General features: G+C 43.0%; 1 protein-coding gene across 5 annotated transcripts; it reads right to left on the reverse strand.

Moving 5' to 3' along the window:
- Positions 1–284: 284 nt before the first annotated feature.
- On the reverse strand, positions 285–21,033 carry LOC130106662 (PHD finger protein 20-like). 5 transcript variants are annotated; one of them, XM_056272853.1, is made up of 18 exons: positions 20,700–21,033; positions 19,553–19,638; positions 18,746–18,852; positions 18,011–18,182; positions 12,678–12,762; positions 12,494–12,570; positions 11,772–12,384; positions 11,555–11,605; positions 11,163–11,429; positions 10,689–10,883; positions 10,329–10,418; positions 9,552–9,707; positions 8,940–9,121; positions 5,513–5,612; positions 4,995–5,190; positions 3,782–4,244; positions 1,859–2,039; positions 285–1,673 (listed from the first exon to the last, which is right to left on the reverse strand). In XM_056272853.1, exons 1-18 carry the CDS (start codon positions 20,707–20,709, stop codon positions 1,531–1,533), a joined length of 3,174 nt encoding a protein of 1,057 aa, XP_056128828.1. In that variant the 5' UTR covers positions 20,710–21,033; the 3' UTR covers positions 285–1,530. The 5 variants fall into 5 exon arrangements, with proteins under 5 accessions (XP_056128828.1, XP_056128827.1, XP_056128829.1 ...); XM_056272852.1 differs by having other exon boundaries at positions 10,329–10,424; XM_056272854.1 differs by having other exon boundaries at positions 10,329–10,424; positions 19,553–19,717; positions 20,670–21,033.
- Between the last annotated feature and the right edge of the window lie 3,065 nt (positions 21,034–24,098).

A 24,098-nucleotide genomic window follows, 5' to 3' on the forward strand; every position in this document is an offset into this window, starting at 1 on the left:
CTGATCTTTGTCCACATCTGTACTTACGTCCCAGTGTATGTTCTGTATGTTTGTAGTATGACGTTGTACCTGTGTACTCATGTGTATTGATGTGTCTATGCAACTTACAGCGGCACACTTGTAACTCAATATACAGGTTGTAGCAACAAATTAAATGAGGAACAATAAAGAATCAATCCCATCTACATATTTAGGGTCAAGCAGAATAAACAACATGAAAAAACTGACAATTTGGCATTTCAAAAAAGAAACGGCAAAAAACAAGGCCATGGTCCACATTGTAGGATGGTTATTAATATCAACAACTTTATGTACCAGCAATTCATTTTGCATTGTTTGACTTCTCCCCTGCTTCTAAGCCAGACACTTACAGTACATTAGCATACAATATTATCCTTTTTGTGTTTTCAATACAAAGATCCCAAGAAGAGCACATTATTTGAGTGAATTATTTACAAAGAATAAAAAATACTGCAAATTAACAATTTAAATGGAATAAAAGAAATTACAAGTCAGTTGAACAGTATGTCTTAACAAATAAGCACAAGATGCTAGGATAAGAAGAGACTACGTACAGTTTTCTGCAATTGACAGGTCAAATGCTACAGTAGCAACAACAATGAAAGAGTAAATGGGAGTGAGGGTAGTGTAAACGACATTTATAGATTAACTGATACAATAGGTACATCTGTGAAGGCTCCTTTGGACACAAGCCAAAGCAAATATTACCATTAAAAAGGAAAACCAAAACCCCACTTGTCACCATCTCTACAGCTTGAAAAGTAGATGTGTTTGATTCCAGACAAAAGTAACTTCACAGTGTAGTAGGAAAGTGACCCTTAAGTAGGTCAAAAACAAACCATAAAAACCTGTTATTTGTAGTGAATATTTGTACAGTGCTATTATAATGGATGTTTTCAAGTTATGGTCACGTTAACAGCAAAACACAAGAGCTTACACACATGACAGGTGGTCAAAATGCAAAATAATGTCAAAGGAAAATGTCATTTAAGAAGAATGGATTCCAGGATTGTTACAAAGAGGCCATATGGGTTATGTGGATCAGGAGCTCAACTGAGATCTTCGAATGTAATGCTTTTGCATGTTAAGAACTGTACTGAGAGAAACAGGGCAACCTCTAGCAGTAGCTCTGACAAGGCATTCATATGGTGTGGAGTTGCGAGGGAAATGTTAAAACTGGCCTTATGGATTTTCTCCTGCCCTTCAGAGGTTACTTTTTGTGTCTAATCCTGATTGATGATGCTTACTTTCCATACATATCCATATATAATTTAATTTATAGGTTCACTGGCTGTAGGCATTGACTCAACAACACAGAACCTTTCCAACAAAAGAAGAGCAGCTGAACTTGTGTCATAGAGACAGCCCAAAACATTCTGAAACATGTTCTAGCATTTAATATGTCAAGATAATTCCAACTAGGGAAGAGCGAGTATCCACTCCATTTTAATTCACAGCACTGTCTCTGGATGCCGTGTCAACTGTGATCAGTGCCGCTCTCTGTCACACTCATGTGGAGCTGTAAAGGGCAATCTGCTGCACTTTGCCCAGTTCAGTTAGCAGTTGCTTCATGCGACGTTTGAGCTGAGGCAGACGGGCCAGAGGCTCCGGAGGCTCCAGCTCCCCCGTATAGTCCAGCCAGCTCTCCAACACTAAAGGACGAAGGAAAACAGGAACAAAAGGAGAACCAGAGGTAAGCATATGGTTGCACATTTCCTCTTATTAAATCCATCACTCACACATGGCTTATGAATATTACAGAATGTCAATCAGCTGTGAGTTACACAAATAACTTTAGGATGCGTAGTTACTGAGTTCAGTCATCTCCACATCTTACCATCTAACTCCCTCTCAATGAAGTCCATCCGGTGACAGACCTCATCCTGAACTGCATCTATGTGGTCCAACAGATTGATCTGCCACTGCTGATGCTGCCTCCCATCATCTGGTAACTCAACTCCATCCAGCCCTCCCTCCTCCTTCACCTCAACCTGGGACCATCGGCCAGAGTTTGAAATCTGGAGACATACACACGGATAGATTCATGTAAGAAGTTGACACTTTACTCAGCAGTGTGCATAGGATACTTCTTTGACATCAAGTCACAGTGCTTGTGTGCAAAACATTACTAGATGAATTCTGCTTAAATAAAACCGTAAATTAAACTGCAGAGGGGATGGGGGGAAAGCAAATTAGATTGAAGATGTTTAGATTTGGGCTGAGACAAACTCAACGAATGATTCTAGTACATACAATTTGACAATATTAAAGGAAACAATGAAATCAAATGTTAACTGTCCATCTCATAACTTAAGCAGTCCCCTGTTTCAGTAATGAATATAAACAGAATCAAAGATTTTCTTTTTAATTTCCTTTCACTCAAAAAGGTCTGTTGGTACAGACAATCTGTCTTTTGGTTGCATTTACTGTTAGAATATTTGTTGATAAGAAATCTGAACTCTAGTCATAATCTTTTACCTTAAAAAATTGATAAAAAATGTAATGTAAATACATTCATGGGCAGCTTGTGAAAATAAGAGAGAGTAAGAAAAGTTCCAGGCATGTTTGACCATTTATGAGAAAGCTGTGAACATTTTTGTAATGCTGTTCTTTTGCCACTGGGAGGCATCATGTTGTCTACTGGATGAGTGATAGGAGCATGTAGGCTCAACGCTAAGAAACTAATGGTGTCCTCTTCAAAACAGAGGGGGTAAAAAGTGTAAGCCAAAAGATTTGAAAAGTGACTCGGAAGGCAGTGAGTACAATTTAGTCAAAATGTGTCCTTTAGTACAGGAAAATCGTGTTAAAAAAATTTGAATTAAAAAATGATTGATGTAATGGCCTGTGATCCTGTTGCTTCGTCTTAGTCGCCATGTGCTGAGCCGATATGACATCAGAGCATTTACGCAAGCCGGGGGGGGGGGGGGGAGTGTTCTCCGAGTGGTTTAAAAAGTTTCAATCATTCCCAAGAATCATTAGTTTATATCATAATCTATCTTCTGAATTGTAATTTTACCATGCATTTAGGCTCTATAAATGGCAATGTTGGTCAGTTGGTTGGTCGGTCGGTCAATTCATAATTGGGTCAGGTAGAGTTTTAAGGAGCTATACCTATAAACAGTCGCTAGAAGGCCAGACCAAGGCTTTGGTTTACAACCAGGATTAAACTCGTGAAAGCTGAGAACTGCAATATAGATGGCCGTCCATGTATGTAATTCCCCCCCCCCCCCAGCAAATCTCTTAATTACAGCAACACATTGTCCTTGTAAAGCGATTTTGTACTTATGAGTGTGAGATGTGTGGTGAGCATTCTGGCGCAAAATGGCTGCCATGCATCACCCAGGTGGGTGCTACACATTGGTGGTAGTTGAACTGAGTTACCCCCTTCAATGTGAAGTGCTTTGGGTGTCTAGAAAAGTGCTAAATAAATGTGATGATGATGATGATGATTATTATGTGCCATAGCCTAATAAACGTGGTAAAAAAAAAAGTTTCCATGGAATTTCATTGACCAAGCAAGCCCTGAGACAGTGCTAAACAGCATGTGGGGTAGCATGACATAGCACAGGGTGTGAACACCAACTGTCAGGGCTATTAAAACATTTTGTCCAGTTTATAGTACAACAATGTTGAATACAACAAAACATTTTGATTCTGACTTCCAAATAAATCCTCAGAACATTAAAGAAGACCATAGATTGCAAAGGTAACTGGCATTTGCAGCCTAGTCTGTAATACAGCCTATGTAATACAGACTTGCCTTGTTTGTACCACCGAGTGCTTTGGGCTTGTCCATCTCTAGTAGCTCCCCGTAACGCTGCTCCCTCTCCAGCAGGTCCTCAGTGCTCCGCATGCTGTCCTCTAGCTCGGAGCCCTGCCGTGTCTCCACCACTAGCCTCTGCTCCACCGCGGGGTAATATGCCCGCGGTTTCTGGTAGCAGTGCTCACTGCTGATGTACGAGTCCTGGAAGGACAGGTATGGTGAGGAAGAGGAGGAGGAGGAGGAGGCGGATGAGGAGGAGGAGGAGGAGGAGGAGGCCGCTGCTCTGCTCAACTTTTCCAAGGCATTGGACATCAGGATCTCACCACGGCTCATGTCTTCGTCAGGCACCGAAGGGGATGGGGCTGTTTCAGTGCCTGAATACGAGTCAGAATTTTTCCATGGCTGATCTCCCTGCTTCCAGGGCTGGCACCACAGCCGCAGGTCAGGGTTGGTCTTGCTCCTTAAAAGGAAGAGTGGTGATTAGATTTAAATGTCATCAATATCAAAGAAATTTGAATCAGTTCATCTGGATTTTTTTTATTTTGATATACTTAATTTATCTCCGTGGGGAAATTCTTCTCTGCATTTAACCCATCCTAGCTGTCTAGCTAGGAGCAGTGGGCAGCCACTGTGCAGCCCCCGGGGACCAACTCCAGTTCATCTTGCCATGCCTCGGTCAGGGGCAGACAGGAGTATTAAACCTAACATGTATGTCTTTTTGATGGTGGGGGAAACTGGAGCACCAGGATAAAACCCACCGCACACAGGGAGAACATGTGAACTCCACACAGAGGACGACCTGGGATGACCCCCAAGGTGGGACAACCCTGGGGTTCGAACCCAGGACCTTCTTGCTATGAGGCGACAGTGCTAACCACTGGGCCACCGTGCCGCCCAAAGTGACCCATCTAAGTGACCTCTTCAGTCAGACTGAAGAGGTCACTTAGATGAGTGATGAAATGTATCAGTCAATAAACATATCCAGATGAATATATTCAATTTTCTTTATTTTCTTACCTAGATTACAGAGCATGCATAAAGATATGTCATCAATAGATCTGTCTGGTCTGTTGCTGAGCTTTATTTTTTCTTTTTAGCCCAAGCAATAATAATTTCTGCAACAATGTTGTTTTAATCAAATACCTGTGGGAAACACACAAAACTTGTACAGTACTGACAAGGCTCTTCCTGCGTTTCCTCCAGTACTCACTGTAAGACGCTCATCTTGAGCTGCAGTCCATTGAGGATCTCCACCACATGGTGCACATCTCCTAGTAGTTGATGTGTGGCGGCAATCTTCTTGGCATTTTGGTGAGAATAGTTCTCCTCCAGGAAGGACAGGCCATACATGTGACCACTGCTCAACCACTCACGGTCATACCAGTAGCGGAGGCTCTGCCTCTGACCTGAGACACATGCAACAAAATGTCGGAGGTGCAAAAGTATTGTTAAAATATAAGAGCAGTTCAGAAATGCTTGAACTTTTCAACTGATGCTAACAAGATGCACAACATCAACAGCACAATAAAATCTGAATAATTCTAATGTAATGTAGCTTTGTCAGATTTTGCACTGTAATAAGTGCTCTGCCTCTATTCATAGCATACTTACTTCCTACCTTAGGCCACTAGATGGCATAGCTTCCATCGGTATTCATTACACAACTATACTTTTGGTTAAAAATATAAGATTAGCTAAAAAAGAGATTAAGAGGAGGATTTGGCTCACCTGGTGGGTCTCTGCAGATGTAGCAAGCGTATCTATCTGGAACATTCTCCTCCAGTAGGCCCATACAGGTCCCATGTTGCCAGCATAGACACTCCTCACACTGAAGGAGGCAATTATATATTAGTGATGCAGCCCAGAGATGATAAGGGATGGGTACCGAAACCCAGTATTAAACGAGCACCGGTGCTCAATTATTGAAGACTGTAATATTGATGAGCTCTGATGTTAATAGTTCTGCTATCGGTATTGGAGAAATTAAGAAAATAAATTTCATATTTATTTAGGCTACATAAACGTGATCTTGGACCTTTTATCCCACCAACTTCATTCTAATTTGCAATAAGATTAAGACATGTGTCTATGCTGCATTTTCCCTATTCCCTTTCCAAAAGAGCGCTCTCTCTCTCCGAGCCTGTCGTATGTGTGAACCAAGGCCAGCTATTTATCAGACGCACGTGCGCGCGCGCGCACACACACACACACACACACACACATACACACACAGAGAACTAAACAGTCAAGTCTGGTTATACTTCACTAGTGGATGCTGATAATGCTTGTTGCCACAAGTGCAGCAAGTCTTTTGCTGAATCAGTTCATCTGGATACATTTGAGAGAAACATTTCATTACTCATCTACGTGACCTCTTCATTCCCAATTGACTGCAGGTATCCCCACCCTTATAAACAATACAGTGGCACAACGACCGAAAACAACTTTCGGTTTCATATGCAAACTGCTGTGACCATTGACTAGAGTTACAAGGGCAATGTGTACTATTCAGAGGATTGTGGAATAGTTGCAATCACAGCATTGTAAGATGGTGACAAATGTACTTTTAGCCCCCCCCGGTTCAGGGATGGTCGTTCCCTATTCACATAGATGGCCTCTTTGACTCCCCGTTCAAAACCAGCATTCCTCCCTATCTATCAAGGATGTCCACATCCTCATCTTTGAAGAGTGGCCAATGGCTTGTACAAGGGTGTAGACTGCAGAGTCCTGGCCTGACGCATTAGCTCTTCTATGTTGTACCATCCTCTTGGCCAGCATCTATTTGGTTTCCCTGATGTACAAGTCATGGCAATCCTTCCCTGAGTACATCTATTGCCATCTTACAATGCTGTGATTGCAACTATTCCCCAATCCTCTGAATAGTACACATTAGAGGACTGCATTGGGATTGGGATCCCATGGGTCCCATGGGACCCAACGCAAATCTTGCGGGAGTGGGCGGTTTTAACTTTGCTGCGGGCGGGAGCGGGCGGTCAAAAAATAAACTGCGGGTCCCGCCATTTAGCTAGCATTAACAAGAAAGATGGAGTCAACAAATTAAATTGAAAAGAAACTCAAAGTTGGACATTACAATACAAAAACAAAGCAAGGAAGTCTGATATTTGGAAAAATTTCTCAGTTGTGACAGACAAAGATGGAAAAAAACTGGACTTTGTTAGCTGCGACAAATGTGCAACAGTGTTGATGTACAACGGGCACAAGTCTGGCACCTCTGGGTTAAGGTGACATACCTGCTCCGTTCTCCCCAGTCAAGAGTAAGCTGTCTTTCAAAGATAAAGCACATATTAAACAAGATATAATCGCGAAATGTGTCACACTTTGCTGTAGACACATTCGGCCGTATGACTTCGTCACCGGGAAAGGCTTCATTGACGTAGTTCAAGATGTTAATGTAGTCGCTAAATATGGCAAATTTGATGTAAAAGATGTTTTGCCTCACCCAACCACTGTATCAAGACATGTGGAGGGGAGAGCTCAGGCAATGTAGGCATCAGTGGCAACGGAGATAAAGCCCATCATCGAAACCTATGGATGTGCCATCACAACAGATATAAGGACTGAGGATTACCACAAAACATCATTCATATCCAGCACCATTCAATACGCAAATAACGATTTCAGTCTCGTTTCAAGGGTGTTGTTTGCGGCTCCCTTCAAAGATGGTTTGTCAAAAACAGGAGAGAACATCAGCAACCTACTGTTTGGGAAACTCCGTGCGTTTGGAATAGGCGCGTCACTGCTAGTTGGCTGTGTTTTGTTTTTGTCACTGACCATGGAGCCAACATAGTTGCTGCCTTTATTTATTTTTATGCATTTTTTTTTAAAATCAGCTGAATAAAAAACGTTGTTGCAAAGCAGTCGAATGATTTGTTGTTCGGTTGTGTTTAATGGTACAATACATGACACTTAGATACATCAAAGTGTCATGTATGAATGCAGAGAACAGAAGAGGAGAGCGCTACTCCTGATCAGTGCATTAAAAGACACAGGGAAATGTAAAACAACCTCAGCAAAAAAAACAACACCATAGGTTCTAAAACAACAAGTCAAATAAATACAGTTTAATTTTGCCCTAGAATAGAATAGGTGTAGTAATTACACTGGAAGATCTGTAATTATTGCACTGGTATCAATGTAATTATGCACTACAACACAATTTTGCTCCATTTTTACCCACAGGTATGCATCCCTTTATTAATAGTACACAATAAAATAATGTGTTTTCCCTGTGCGACAGGAGAAGACACAAAATCAACGGAATTCCACTGTGTGGGTCTGGTCAGAATGCACATTGCGGGAGTGTAACACACACATTGCGGGTGCAGACGATAATGGTCAGAAATCCAGCAGGACCGGGATTAAGAAAACAGTCCCGTGCTGGGCTCTAGTACACATTGCCCTTGTAACCGTAGTTAATGGTCACAGCAATTTGCATATGAAACCGATCGTTGTTTTCGGTCGTTATGCCACTGTATTGTTTATAACGGTGGGGATACCTGTAGTCAGTTAAGACTGAAGAGGTCACTTAGATGAATGATGAAACATTTCTCTCAATAAACGTTGTATCCAGATGAACTGATTCAACGTTCTGCGATTTCCTTACCTGGATTATTGAGCATGCATTAAGTCTTTTGCATGTTAGAGTGGAAACACAAGCAATCTTTCAAAACATCTCATGAAAGTGTTATCAAATACATGCGGAGAAATGCAGTTTGACTGCCTAGCTCGTAGTTAATTTCTCATTGCTCCATCTACCTCAGATATGTTATGCACGCTAGCACCCTAGAGCCCACATGGCGTTAACTCAACTATACAAACATGATTTAATGATAAAAAGTAACACTCTGTCCTGACATGGGAAAATTAAGCAATGCTAATTCTTTTCTCTAAAAAAAATAACAAAAAGAACCAATAAGAGTACCGGATCAATAAGCAATATCGGTAAGAGTAGTAGTACCACTGTTAAAATCTTAACAATACCCATCCCTAGAGTTGATAGACTGCAACACCAATGAATACAGATACGCTGCCCTTCATATACTTGTCATCTTTAAAGCCCTCCATTTTCCTAATATAGTCCTGATTTAGAAACATTACTAAAAAGCAGGGCAGTGAGAAAAGGGTAACATCACACCTGGATCATGAAGTCATTCTCCTCCTCTACCTCACAGATGCACCGCACAATCTCCGGATTGCTCGTATCTAGGGCACCCGAGTCAACACTCAAAGGTGGAGTGGTGACATCCAAATCTACCCCAAAGTCCTCATCACTCCAGCCACAGCTGTCAGTGGACCAGTCACTGATGCTATCTTCATCTTAAAAAAAAAAAAAAAGATAAAAATGGAAAAATAATATAACTTAATGTGCTAAAATAACAAGTCATTGTGGCTGGTGGCATATTCTATGATAACAGCAACAATTGTTAAGGAATTATTATGTAAAGCAAGACGAAGCAGCAAGTAGAGCTTCGGATTCAATCAACCAACTATAAGAAAACAGTTCTCATTTGTGACAGCAGCCCAGTATTAGTTTGCTCATCATGACATAGTATATATGGGAAACTGAACAAAAATATTTAGATGCAGATAGTAGTATTAATGGGGATCAAAATTAAAAACATTTGGCTGATTGATTGAATCCAAATGGAGATGACAGAGGGGAGAGAAAGACATGTTATCAAGCACGCACGCGTGTACACACAAACACACACACACATACACACACACACACCATAAAGATACCCACCATTCACATGTATCTGGTTTGAGTGGCTGTATCCGGGCCTGCTTGGGTAGGCCTCAGGCTTGTGATTGTGTGAGAGGGGGAATTTGATTGGCAAATTCAATTTGGACTGAAGACCCAATACTGAGATGTCAATATTCTCCTCACTACCTGTATAGTCTGTTAATACAGGGAAGGGGGGGTGGGGGGGGAGCAGAACAAAATGTCAACTTTGGAAATGCTAAAGAAAAGCTATTGCTAAGGTGACAAACTGTGGCACAACAAACACTATGGAGAAATATGATAAACCAAATAGTAGCCAGAGACAAATTTACATTGGAATAGTAGAAGCCCATGTTATTGGCAATGTTTCTCATTGGTTTGAAATAACCAAAGGACAGCTATATTACAAATTTGTGCGATTCAGTCTTCAGAAGATATGATGGAGACCAGTGTTGGAGTCATGTTTGGAGTTGACATTACCAGTGCCATAAAAGAAGCTGGCTTTTCATCAGCAGTACTTTCAGTAATTTGATGTGTAAGAGGGAAAAGGCAAGCTACGATTTCCAGATGAATAAGACAAGATTAAGAGTTTTATGATTGGAGCAGTACAATGACGCTGGCTAGCAGAGCAAGGCCAGTAGCAGATAACACTATTCCCACACACCAGCCACCAAAAAGGCTGAATGGTCTTCTTTATGCACCAAGGCCTAGCCATGCCCACTTTGTCACAGAATGCACATGCAGTGGTAGCAGAGATTTAAGGAGTTCCCATGCAGTGTGCCAGGCTACACTTCTTACCAGACTTGGGCCTTTTTTTCTTCTTCTTCTTCTTCAGTTTAATGCGGAGGAAGTCTTTCTGTTTTGGTTTCTCTTTCAGCCTGTCTTTCACTGTTGCTGGGGGCAATGATGTGAAGATGTCAGACGCATGTGGGTAACAGTTAACACTTTGCTAATACACAAGCTAACACTGTAGAAAGAGCTCGTACCTCTTTTTAAATGATGTGAAGAATGGACACACTCAAAGCAAAATAACCAAACTAACTCAGTACAGTAACGCACTAAGAGATGATGCCAAACACATAGAGAGAGCCATATTAAGGCAAGTACAGCAATCACATCTCACTTCATCTGGATAACTTTTTTCAGCAACATACTGACCGATGTCAAAGGCTTTCTTCTCCCCATCTTTATCCTGCTGCTGGCATACATTTCTGTCCAGCTGGTTCTCCTTGCTCTTCTCCCTTAGCAGCGCCCTCTGCTGCTGGCACTGGGTATTGACAGCAGGGGGCGCTGATGTGCGTCTGCCTGCGGCCTTCACGTCACTGCGGGAGGATGGGGCAGCTCCACCAGGGTCTAAGAATGGGAAGAAAAAATGACAAATTTAAGCCAAAAACATTTGGACATTTTGGCAAAGCCAGCACTACCTTGTTCACAAGATAATTTGAGTCTTTTACACAAGTGTGTAATCACTGGCGCAAGTGTCATCTTCACTGTTAAAGAATCGAAATTATTAAATTCTGTGTGCCTACCAGCTGGTTTGAAAACCAGTTAAATGGCAGTATCAGCCATCAAGACTGCACTTTCACAACTACAATTGGACTGTGCTGCATGCCTTAAATGAGATGAACTCACGCATAGAAGCAGAGATGGTACGCCTTCTTTTGGGACTCTGAATAGGGGCAGGGGCCTGCTTCTCAGATGCCCTGGTCTGGATACCCCTTGTAGGGCTGAGGCTGCCCTCCACTGGCTGCTCCTCCCCATGGTAGTATTTCATGTGGTAATGCAGCAGCTTGGCCTTACGGAAGGACTTGGTGCAGCCTGGGGCACTGCATTTAAATGGGTTGTGGTCGAGGTTGATTGACAGGACTGGTGGAGGCTGGTTTTTGATAACTCTGTACACTGAAAAGGTATCAGAATGGGTTGAAAACAGGTAAGTACATTATGAAAGGAAAAAAAAAAACGTAACAGAAAAACACCAAATAAATAAAAGAAAACACTGAGTAGGAATGTTGGGATATACTCACGTGGCTCCCTGCTGAATCTGTTGGGGTTGTGAAAACCTTGCTTTCTTACAGCTAACAAAAGATAAGAGAATTTTTTTTGTTTAAATCTAACAGCTGACATTCAAGCTTTTCAAATATTCTCAAAGCGTCTGCAATAGCCACCACACAGAATTACTCATTTTAACGTATAAGATGCCTTTCTAACATTCCCCTCTAATTCGGTTTCATGGAGGCTTACGTTTCACTGGCTGGACAGGTGGTACCTCCCCTGTCGGCTTGGAGTTATCCAACTGGCCACTTGGTTTCTTCTCCACATCGCTGCTGGGTTCTGCAGTTGTTGTAGAGACAAACACTTGCTCTGTTTGTGTTGTCTGATTGGGCAACTCTGTGTATGGCTCGGCCACCTCTGGGTATGGCTTGGTTCCATTCAGTTCTGTCTCCACCTCCTCTTTCTTCACTGCATTTAAATGACAGTCTTCCTCCTTTTCCCGCTTATCCCCTCCCGCGCCCACTCCATTACTGAGTCCTGTCTCCTTTTCTCCATCTTGATCAATGTCCTGGAGTGCGTCCTCAGACAAGTCCTCTTCCCTTTTAATGTCGGGTGATGGTGGAGCCACTTTGTCAGCCTCCCCCTCACCATCTTTCCTCTTATTCTTTTTGTCGGCCGCCCCGTCTTCCCACCCTTCATCCTCCTCGTCCTCACTGTTGCTGTCTTCATCCTGATCAGATATGCTGCGTCTTGCCCGCTTGTTCTTTGGGCCTCCATTCTCCTGAGGCCTCCGGTCTCTGCCATTGTGGACCCTCCTAACGGTGGTCCTTTCACTGGACCGAGACTTCCCTCTGCCACCTTTCTACTTGTCAGCACCATAAAGAACAGAAAGAGGAAACATGGTGTTCAAAGAGTCCATGCTACATATGCTGAGGAGTTCTGGGTTATTTACCAACCATGACTTAATGTACCTCTTTAACAAACGGCTTCACGTGAATCCCTTTCACTGTTTGGATCACTCCATCATAGAACTTTACAGTGTAAGACGCTGAAGGGGAAAAGAACCAAAAATTATACCAAGTATAATTTACATGATCCCCGTTGATTTTCAGCTTGCTGTTAAAGAAAAACATGAAAATATTTACTGATACCCACCATCTTTATTAACTGCAAGGACCTTCGCAGGGTAGAAACGACAGTCAGACCAGCTGGCGAGGACCTTGTCATTGACATGAAACCCCTGGAAAAAGGACAGATGACTAAACCACTAGAGTCAATCTTACATTCCACTTCTCTTTTGTAACCAGCAATCTTTTTTAAGTGTACATACATGGGAGCAGAAATGACCCATGACCAATGTTGTTGCTCTCCCAGTGGGTAAGCCAGGGTTATGAATTAAAAACTGATATACTTCCAAGAGCCATCACAGTAAAGAGAACATAGCAGTTACCATGTCTGCATGTTATCAAATCTAATTTTGCTTCATGCTGCAAACCTGAGGACACACCCAAACCCAAAATAAATACACACATCTCCAAAACATCGGGCCCCACCAAGCCCCATCCTACTTCAGATACTCTAGGCCAAACATGGGCACTAGTGGCCCACAGGCCGCATTCGACCCCCATCCTGTCTCAGTACGGCCCGCGGCTCAATTTCCAAATATCAATAAATTGTTGGTTTCACCGGTGTTGGAAGCAAGCGGGTTGCTGAAGCGTCATGTGATGTAGGCTGAAAGGTACAGGCTACCGATTCCTACATGCGTGACAAACCCCGGATAGGCCCCTCCTCGCGGTATTGACGGACTTCACTTGTGGAGTTGGCGTAACCTGGGCAGCACTCAGCTGGCTAAATGGGACTGCGGACTGGCGGTTATAAAAATCCCACACATCCCTGGCTCGTAAGTGCCTAACAAGTGGGCAGTCCGGACTCCCAATCCGACCATCACTTGGGTGCAACCTGTGGCGGATCCCATCATCTTCACTCTTGTGTTGCCATGGAACTAGATCCTCCCAGGCCAAGCAGTGTGGACCAGCGTCGTGACCTGATCACCACTTTAATCAAGGCTTTAGCAAATGGCTCCAAGTTTTTAAGCACACACCTTAATCTCATGGAATGGATCCTCGGACATGAGAGACGCCAACGACAGAAGCAAGCAGGCCATTTGATCACATCTGAACTGGATCCCAATTGTTATTATACTGTCCACTGATAGAGGACGCTCCCTCAAAACGGAATTCAAAGGCAAACCTATGTGTTTAGTGCGCCTGGAAACAAAATCAGCCATGAAGGATTTCAACTTGAGTCACCACTACAATACCACGCAAAAACAAATATGGCATGTACACCGGAGGTGCCAGAGCCACTATCATCGCTGACCTCAAAGGAAAAATACACCGACAGCAGAGCCTTTTTACCAAAGTCACGTCTACATAGGAGTCCTCTCTCAAGGGGTCTTATACCGTTTCCCTCGAGTTTGCTAAAGCAAAGAAGCCCTTGTCAGATGGCAAAACAGTGAATCTATGTTCTGTAGAGATGGCTAAAGCTTTTGGAGATAACATGGCTAAGAACTTTGAAACAGTCTCTGTCTCATCACACAGTGACGCGAAGAATTTTTGACATTCAAAATCATGTCGAGGGAAAGCAAAAATAAGTCATGCATAGCAAGTACTTCTTTACTTCAAGATGGTGGCGTGAACTCACGTTTGTGGTGCCCTCACCCAGTGCCGACTATGCAGTGTCTTTGTCCATGTCCGAGTTTGTGTCATCGTGTGAAGAACTTTTACGAGGATTTATGTCTCTGATCATCGATTTCGTCTGATGACTGAGAGAGCTGGCGTTGGATTGGCTGGGAGAGCTTGGTCTAATGCATCCTATGGGCCCAAGGACCACGGCCCTGCCCGGAACTGCACCCGAAAAGGAAACACCGAGGGTGGTCTGACAGGACGCAGAAGCAGGGCAGGCTAAGCTAACTGCTAGCCCATGCAGACCGGCAGTTCCGATAACACTGAGATAACACCGACGGCGGTCTGGCAGTGGCCTCACCTAGCATCGACTGTGCAGAGTTTTTGTCTGTGTCTGCGTTTGTGTCATCATGTGGAGTGCGGGGGAGGTGTGTGGAAGGTGTCTGCCTGGGAGAGCTAGCATTGAATCGGCTGAGGGACCCTGCATCCCGTGGGCCCAAGGACCACGGACCTGCCCGGAGCTGCGCCTGAAGAGGAAACACCGAGGGCGATCTCACAGGATGCGGAAGCGGGGCAAGCTAAGCTAACTGCTAACCCAAGCAGACCGGCAGTCCAACAGTAATCCTGGCTGGCGTTCGTTCTCTGAACAGGGAAATTTTTGGACTGTGTTGCAAATTTACTGAATGGACTGTGTTGTTGACCGTGTTTTTTTGCTTTGTTCTGTTTTTGGGACGTTTTGGATATGTGTTTTTGTCTTTTGTGTTGCACTGCTGTGGGCTGGGAGAAACAAAATTTTGTCTCTTTTGTGTACGCAAGTACATGGATGAGATGACAATAAATTGTTCCCGATTCTCCTTAGCGTTGGATGGGAGTACAGATGTAAGGGATGTTAGCCAGCTTCTCGTTTACAAAAGTAATTGACAGTTCATTATAAGTGCATGAGGAGTTATTGAAATTGGTGTCTTTGCATGACACTAACAAGGGAAAGGATGTTTTCAATGCTGTTAAAAGTGTTGCAAGTGAGCATGGGGGCTTTGACAAGCTTTCAGCTGTTGTTACCAATGGCACACCATCAATGTGAGGAAGACGCACTTGATTCGCCTGGCTCCTCCAATAGAGCGGCACTGACTGTCCAATATTGCACTTCATCATACATCAGGTGGGTAACGTTATGCTAGCTAACTATTAATATATGGTTATGAAGAATTCGTGAGAGAATTTTTATCATAGTCTAAATCCTATTTCATTTTACAATATTACAATTTCATTTAGCAGACGTTTATCCAAAGCAACATACATCTGAGTGTTAATACAACACAAGCAAGGATCTAGTCAGGAGACAACAATGCAAGTTAAGTGCCAAAAAACTAGGTTCGAGTCCGATAAGACATAGGTGACAACAGGCAGTGCACAAAGGCAATGCATTCAAGATTCTTTATTTGTTACATCTCATTATAAAAGCATAAGAGAGTAAATTTTTTGAGTTTCGGCTCCTCAACACTGCAGCAACAATAGTAACTGAGCATAGGGTGCATGGCATCGTTTTTCTTTTTTTTGTATTTTTAATCAACACAATCAGGTGTGAAGGTGTTCATGAGAGCTGAGTCTTTAACTTCTTAAAAATGGAGAGGGACTCAGCAGATTGAATGACGTTTGGTAACTCGTTCCAGAACTACACAAGAGAAGAGTCTGGCTAGTCACTTCGGGCCCTGTTGTGGCAGAAGTGCCAGGCGCCTTTCATTGGCAGAGTGTAGTGAGCGGGACTGAGTGTAGAACTGAATGAGTGGGAGCCATTTTAGTAGCTGTTTTGTAAGCGAGAATCAAGGTTTTGAATTTGATGTGGGCAGCTACCGGGAGCCAGTGGAGGGATATGAACAGCAGAGTGATGTGCTGTTTTGGGTTGGTTGAAGACCAGACGTGCTGCCGCATTCGGGATCATTTGCAGAGGTTTGAAAGTACATTCAGGGAGGCCTGCCAGTAAGGAGTTGCAGTAGTCAATGCATGATACTACAAGAGCCTTTACCAGTAGTTGTGCTGCATGCTCAGACAGGTTGGGTCTAATTTTCCTGATGTTGTACCGGGCAAATCGGCACTACCGAACAATCGAGGCCACGTGAAAATTAAAGGTTAGTTGGTCATCAACCATTTATCTTACAGGAGGCCCTCTGTGCCAAGACAATGAACTTCCGGCATGTCATGGATTTAGCTACCAAGGTTACCAGTCTCATTCGAGGGGGGAACAGATCTCTCAATCATAGGAAGTTTGTAGCCTTTTCTTTTTTTGATGAAGTGAGGACCGCTTATGGGGATTTAGATGCACACTGAGATCAGAGGGATGAGCTTCCGGAAGTGCTTAGAGAGGGTTTGTTTTTTTGTTGCACTGCACACTGAAATCCCAGTGTTCTTGGAGGACAGCATTCGATGTGATACAATGCTTACTGCACTTAACTCAGGGATACAGACTTTCTCTGCGACATTGCCTTTCTTGCAGATATTACCTCGCATCTTAATCACCTTTATATGCGGTTACAGGGAAAAGGCCAAATTCTGTCGGGTCTCTATGCACACATGAACACATTTAAGCATAAATTGGCCCTGTTCAAAGAAGGCTTTTCATCCGACCATCCAAATTTGGCACACTTGCCCACCTGTGAAGAGATGCGCGAAGATGTCCCCAAATGTGAGAAAACATTTCTCAAGTATAGAGCAGACACAGAAACACTGCAGCAGCAGTTCAAGGAACACTTTCAAGATTTCCATGCCGTGCAGTCACGAATTGCGTTATTCACTGACCCCTTCTCTGCTGCTGTAAGTGAGCAACCCCCAGAGTTGCAGCTTGAACTTTGCGAACTACAGTCAGACCCCTTCTTTCAAGCAAAGCGCAATCAGAGAGGAATTTCATTTTGGAGACTATTGCCCGAGTCCTGCTTTCCACTCCTCAGGGATTTTGCACTCTCAATGGCCAGCATGTTTGAGAGCACTTACATCTGCGAGAGTAGCTTCTCAACATTGAAGCACATCAAGTCAAAAGAGAGAAACAGGCTGACAGATGAAACTGTTCTAGCTCATGCAGACTGGATGCACAAACATTGACATTCAGTCTATTGTACGCCAGCAGGAGAGGCCGCAAGTATCTCACTGAGACAGAACTTTATACTGATCTACCTGTGGGTGAGTTTCAATGGGTTCGTCAGTGTATGAATGTGTGTGTGAATGGGTGAATGTGAGGCATATGTTGTAAAAAAAAAGTGTGATGACTGCTCGGTAGACTAGAAAAACCCTATATAAAACAAGGTCCCCATCTTGAGCTAAATGCATTTTATTTGAAACGTAATGGAATGGGAGGGCAGAGTAGAAATGCACTACAAACGTGAATATTAGTTGTTGCACTTAGTGTGAATGTTAACTTTTGTACCATTATTGAATGATGATTTTTGAGATCCCATTGCACTGATATAATGGTATATCACTCAGGAATGTGGATGTTTTGTTTGTGTTAAGCTCATTAAATAGAAATGTTGGTACAATAAACTATGATTACCGGTATATATTTTATTCTTTTCATTAAATTAGTAGCTATAATTGGTTAATTGAGTGATGGGGTTACAGTATCCCACTGGTAGAAGTGCACGGTCACAATCGGGCCCTCTGGTAGTGAGGATAAAATTTTTGTGGCCCTCTCCATCAATCATCAAAGTTGCCAATCCCTGGTCTAGGTCCTCAACTGGCCATGTGCTTAATTAATAAAAACACACTGTTTTAATACTAAGCCTGGCCTTAAGTAAAATTAAGTTCTTGGCTTACAGGCACAGGAGAGTCCTCCGACCGGCCCTGTCGCCTCAATTGGATCCGCTCCACTGGTCTTAAGTAAGGACTTGTCCAGTCAAACCACTCATCATAACGGTGGCTCCACTGACGATAGTGGATCAGGACTTTCTCATCATCATAGTCAATCTTCTCTATGTTGGCTGCATACCTGAGGTGAGAAAAGACCATCAACACCACATGAGGGTTAGGGTAGGAAAAGAAGGTTTCTCTTAAATTTTACTTATCAACCAGAGACAGGAAGCTAATGCCTCTCATACACTAAATAAGGGCTGGGCAGCATGATCCAGAAAGGGCCGGTGTGGGTATAGGTCTTTGTTCCAACCAAGCAGTTGCACACCTAATTCTATTAGTCAACCAATAGTCTTTGCCAAGGGTTTTGATTTGTAGACTCCGATGTGTAACTGCTTGGTTGGACCAAAGACCTGCACCCACACCGGCCTTTTCTGGATCATGCTGCCCATCCCTGTACTAAATGATGAAAAATATAATATATACATTAAGCATTAGTTAACAGTCACAGGGGTCAAGGTGTGTGCTATGATCCCTGAGTGCAGTTACAGAGCTGCTCAAGAGCTTCACAACTGTTGGGTGTTTTTAAGTGTGGTAGGCATAACACAAAGTTACCAAGGCCCAGATGCGGGGGGGCGAGAGAGAAAGATCGAGAGAGAGAGAGAGAGAGAGAGAGAGAGAGAGAGAGAGGCAATGACTCACCAGTTTTTGAGCCTATCTCTGGCCTCTAGCTGAGCTCCCACCTCAAATGTTATCCCTCTTCTGTTAGGGGGCGTCTTACTCATACTGCCCACATCAAGACTCGTTTCCTGCATACACAAAACTGGTTAAGATGACAACCAAACTACACCCACCTAAAAGGCATCGATGGTACCAACTAAGAGAGGTTGTGTGTTCTGACCAACTTACAGCAATTTCAACATGCCTATTACGGATTAAAAAGGTTTACAAAATAGACTCTCGAGTCAAGCTTTTTCTACCCCAATGCAACACCCTCGGCGACGGAAGAACTACGACAAAGCTCAACCTAAGTAGCGTTCATCCAAATCAAGACGCCTTTGTCTGGCAGGACAACACTAGAAAGTAGGGCAGGTCTGGGGTTTAAACATTTAATAAAAACAAATCGAAAAAGACATTGCCGGCTTTGTGTTTAGCTCGTCCAGCAGCGGGGAAGTACAGTCGTCGGACAATTCCGTGTCATACCAAGCAATAAACAACGTCTGGTGCACGAAAACCACCGAAAACTCGATGTAATTGTAAACAATACACACATATGAGTATAATATCGCTTTGCACATGTTATCCTTCACGGAGTATAGGCATGCATGTCTTACTCAGCGCCCCTCTCGTATAGCTCATTCGGTATCCGGATGACTTAAGCTAGCTCCCACCCGTCCTCAACGAATATAGCTTAGCAATTACAGAAGGAAAAAAAACAAGTCGCCTTTACTGTACACATTGCAACGGCTTACGTTGGTACAACGTATGACAAGGTATGAGTTAACTCACCTTTGGCAAGAAAGAGTGGTCATTTTTTCGTAATTCCATCTCAAACCGGATATATATCCACGCTACTTGGCGACCCCACGTGTTTTCTGGTCAGGCGATTTCACGCAGCGAAACAATGGGAGACAATGACAACACTGAAATGTATTTATCACACGGAGCAGATGTCTATTTAAATGACATTAAGGGACAAATGACGGGAATTACATGGTAGAGTTCATTTATATGTTAAACGGAAAGATCCAGGGCGACGGGTTTCTGCTTTATAGCCCGCAGAAAAAAGCTGGGCCGGCGAGGAGCCTACGAGACGTTCTCAATCTAGCAGCAGGCGGAGTGACGAGTCGCAATTGGATAAACACGAATTCAGATTGAGAGATTTGCTACGACCGGAGGCCGTGAGGTTTTGAAAGCGCTACAACCCTATTAACGCGATTTATCCTAACTCATTACTGACAATGCATCTACTCGTTTTCATAACCACGCACCCATCCCCGCAATAGCTCACGCACGTCTAATATCAATACTGGAATTAGAAAGCTTGTTGGGGCCTTTTAACAGAAACCTTTTTTCTTTTCTTTTTTTATAACTTCCACACAGTCATGACAGTTGATTGTCCTGTGTTTTATAATCAGTGGGCGTGGTGTGAAGTATACCATTGTTGGCGTCAGTGGTTTATGGCGATATCATTGGTTGGCGGGCAAAGCGTGGGTGGAGCGGGCGAAGCGCACTGGCCGCCGAGCTGTCTTTCAAAAAGAGGCTCGCGGGGGCCCTCGCTTCTGGGCCTACTTCTTCATACTTTCCTTGTCGCAAACGGCGTGGAGATAAGAGCTTTAAACGGCCCTAACAAAGGAACACAGAAGCTTCTAAAATCGCAACACACGTCTTAATCCAAATCCGAGGGCTGCTGCTACATCAACAAAAGTAGTAGGCTTCGGCGTTGTAGGCTCACAACACTGTATTTGGCTACTTCGTCACGTTTTGTTTTGAACTCAGACGCCATCATCACCACCACCACCATCATCATCATCGTCAAGCCAAAATCACATGCGGCATCACGCAATCTAGGTTTGTTGATGCGTCAGGGATTAGGTTTGTTTTACGATATTTCACGAAAGGATACACCGGAAAGAAACGCGATCTGATCTCCTACCTTTCACCATTAATCCGATTAGATGTAAATTTGGGGTATGATTGTGGTGTGCAGGTTACGTCCGTCTGTCCGGCTCCAAAGCACGCAGTTGAATTTCTTCCCGTTGCGTTCACCGCCGGCGCGGCCAGAAAGGCGCCCGAACACGCATGTGCAGACTTCGTCCCCGCAAATTTAGAAACCCGGTCACTGAGGTAAATTAACGGTTGTGTGGCGTAATGTTTCAGTTTCAGTACGCTGTTTTTCCCCTCCGTATTCCTATACGCTGGTTTCGAAACGGGTTACAACGTGCTGCCTGAAATGCTAAACGTATCTTTTTTAAAAACCTATACAGATTTCCTCAGCGTCCTCTAAACCAATATTCTTCAGAAAAACTGCAGTCCATATATTCATCGGTAACCTTGAATGTGAACACCTAATAAAAAAAAAATCATGAACCAACGTCTTTTCGTTCCAGTTGCAGAAGTTATGTTGTCCACTCCTGTCAACACTGAGCGCAGCACCCCCTATCGTCTATTTTATGCCACTGATAGTTGTTTACCTCAAGGCCACCAGTGCGCATAACATAGGAAAACATTAGAGAACGGAATAATTTATTATAGGCACTTTCGAACCGAGAAGATGAGAAGTCGGTAACGTTAAGACTGATTAAACCTAGCTGCCGGTCAGTTTTAAATAGTGTTATTAAGGTCATTAACTTTTGAGAAAATATACATTTATGGTCAGATAAAAAATGATCTGCTAAAGTCTTCATGCTCTCCAAAATGTTACCGCACTCGTGCCATCATCCAATGAATGTCTTTTAAGCTTGTAGCTGTGTCATCCCGTGTTGCCATCTTACACTTTTCGTCAAAGGTGTACGATTACATGATATGGCATTACAAAGTCGGCGGGTTTACACAACAGCTGGATGAACTGGAATAAATGAATACTGACGTGCATATGGATGAGAACGATGTTGAGCGCTCCACTTGTGTTTGACACACCTCCCACTTGTGGAATGACGAGCATCACTTAAGACCTCTCACCAAGAAAAAGGAAAAACACAAATGGGATGTGATGGGTTTTAGCGAGAGGAAATGTGTGTGTATTTATATGGGCTTGAGATACCGTTTTGTGTTCGTGTGTCGCAAACAGATGTGCGCTGTGAGGCCAGACTACTGCCTTCACTGAGTAAAACACGTGAGAGTGGAGATCAGAACCACCTTCTGTGCAGATATTAGCGAACTACAACTTATTTAAGTTACAGAAATACCCCTGTGGTATTACACTTAATCAGAAACGTGGTTTTAAATCAATCAGTCTTTCTGTCTATGTGATTGTATTATGTACAATATGAAGCACGCCTGTGAGCACTCAATTTCAGGTCAAATATGTAATCATCATACAAGTCGAATAAAAAAAAGGTGAAAACTAAGTAAATGTGTCAGCATTATGAATCTGGGTCATCTTTGCCCTGATTTCGACACCCTCCCCCTCGCCCCCTACAAAGAAACGTTAACACGACTGTCTCTAAAGTTGGAGTAATGCTTTCATTCGTTTATGATCCAGTTTTTACTTTGCATGTAAACAAGCAGATTGCGCCCTCTGGTGTTTGCCGGGGCTTTGATCATCCATCCATCCATTATCTAAACCGCTTATCCTGATCTCAGGTTCGCGGGGATGCTGGAGCCTATCCCAGCAGTTACTGGGTGGCAGGCGGGGAGACACCCCGGACAGGCCGCCAGGCCATCAATTCAACTCTAAATTAAGTAAACTCAGGGAAAGCCCTGTTTTTATTCTCAGCATTTAAACATCGGATTTCAGCTTCTCACACCTATTATTGTTTTGAATTTGAGGTTGATTGATTCCAGCATTTCTCATCATGTTAGGTGAAATGACTGCCCTTGGTACAAAAAAAAATCTGAAAAAATTACATTAAAAAAATGAAATGCAAAGTACACACACCTTGGATGTGAAACTCTACACTAACACCATTTTTATTCAGAGAACTCTACAGGTTTCAAAGTGCCAGGAAGTTATATAGGTATGAACTGGCTTCATTTATCATTTCTTGTTCCACTTGAAGGAGCGTCAGCAGCCCACAGGCCCCATGTTTGTCAGTCACAAAGACGATAATGTCTTAGAGTTTGGTTTGTGAAAGAGGTCTGTGCCTGTCAAGATGCATCAGGATGCACTTTGTAGAGTCTGCATGTTTGCAATGCCATATATACATGTAACACACAGGCTGGCACAATATACATTACTAGGCTGTTTCCAATTTGGCCTCTCAATCTTTATTTGATTGAACGCATATCAAACTAACTAGTCTGTGACAGATTACAAAAATGCTCAATATCTGAAGAGTAGGGTTATCAACTAGGTTAGCAAATATAACTTACCAAATGGTGGCTCGGTAGTCTCACATTTGATTTACAAGACTTGCGAGAATCAAACAGCTCTCCGTTACAGTGATAGACATTTTGCCAATATCTCTCAGTGGTAGAGGGGTCTGTTTTAGGATACATATGAATAAAACACATCACTTTGTGCCGTTTCAAGATGCAAAGACAGCAAGTTTTGACAAATTTGTAAATATAGAATATCAAAAAATGATATATAATTGTATGTACATTTTTACCCCAAATTCTCAAACCAGTCAGCAGAGCTTAGATTGTGTTCGGTATGCTTTTTGAGATGCCTGTTATGGTTGTCACTTGGAAAGACTGATGAGGTTTTCGATAAATTCCCCTTTTTCTCTACTGGTTACAAAACGTTTGTTTCTTGGGGGATATCCCAGAGCTTCTTTTTTTTTTCGCTCAATGAGTCCATAAGAATTATCATATTGTAGAACAACACCGTAAAATGCTAACACTGGTACTGAAATGGTTGTACTACAAGGAATTCCAAATTTAAAGCAGATAGAATTTTTTTTTTTAAAAATCCCCGTAAAAACCAGGGTTAAATCTGTAGGTGCTGGAAAAATCAGCCAAGGGGTTAACTGTACAAATGAGTTTAATTACCTTCTATAATTTAGGTGCAAACTTACGTTAAGTGTTCTGACAGCATATTTGCAGACATTTCAGAATCGGAATCAGCTTTATTGGCCAAGTGTGCCCATACACACAAGGAATTTGACTCCGGTACACAGCAGCTTCTAGCACTTGACGACACCACTCACACAGAGAGAAAAAAAAACAAAAAAAACAAAACAAAACAAAACAGGCAACAACAAAAAAAGAGAAAAAAACAATAAATAAATAATGGCATAAATAAATAAATAACGGTAGGGAGGAGCCTCAGCTGGTGCGGGAGGTGGAGCAGTACCAACTAGATATAGTTGGGCTCACCTCCACACACGCTCATGTACCAAATTCCTAGAGAGGGGCTGGATTTTACTTTTCCTGAGTTGGCCAAGGTGAC

This window comes from Lampris incognitus, chromosome 2 (genome assembly GCF_029633865.1).
Source record: "Lampris incognitus isolate fLamInc1 chromosome 2, fLamInc1.hap2, whole genome shotgun sequence".
NCBI lineage: Eukaryota > Metazoa > Chordata > Actinopteri > Lampriformes > Lampridae > Lampris > Lampris incognitus.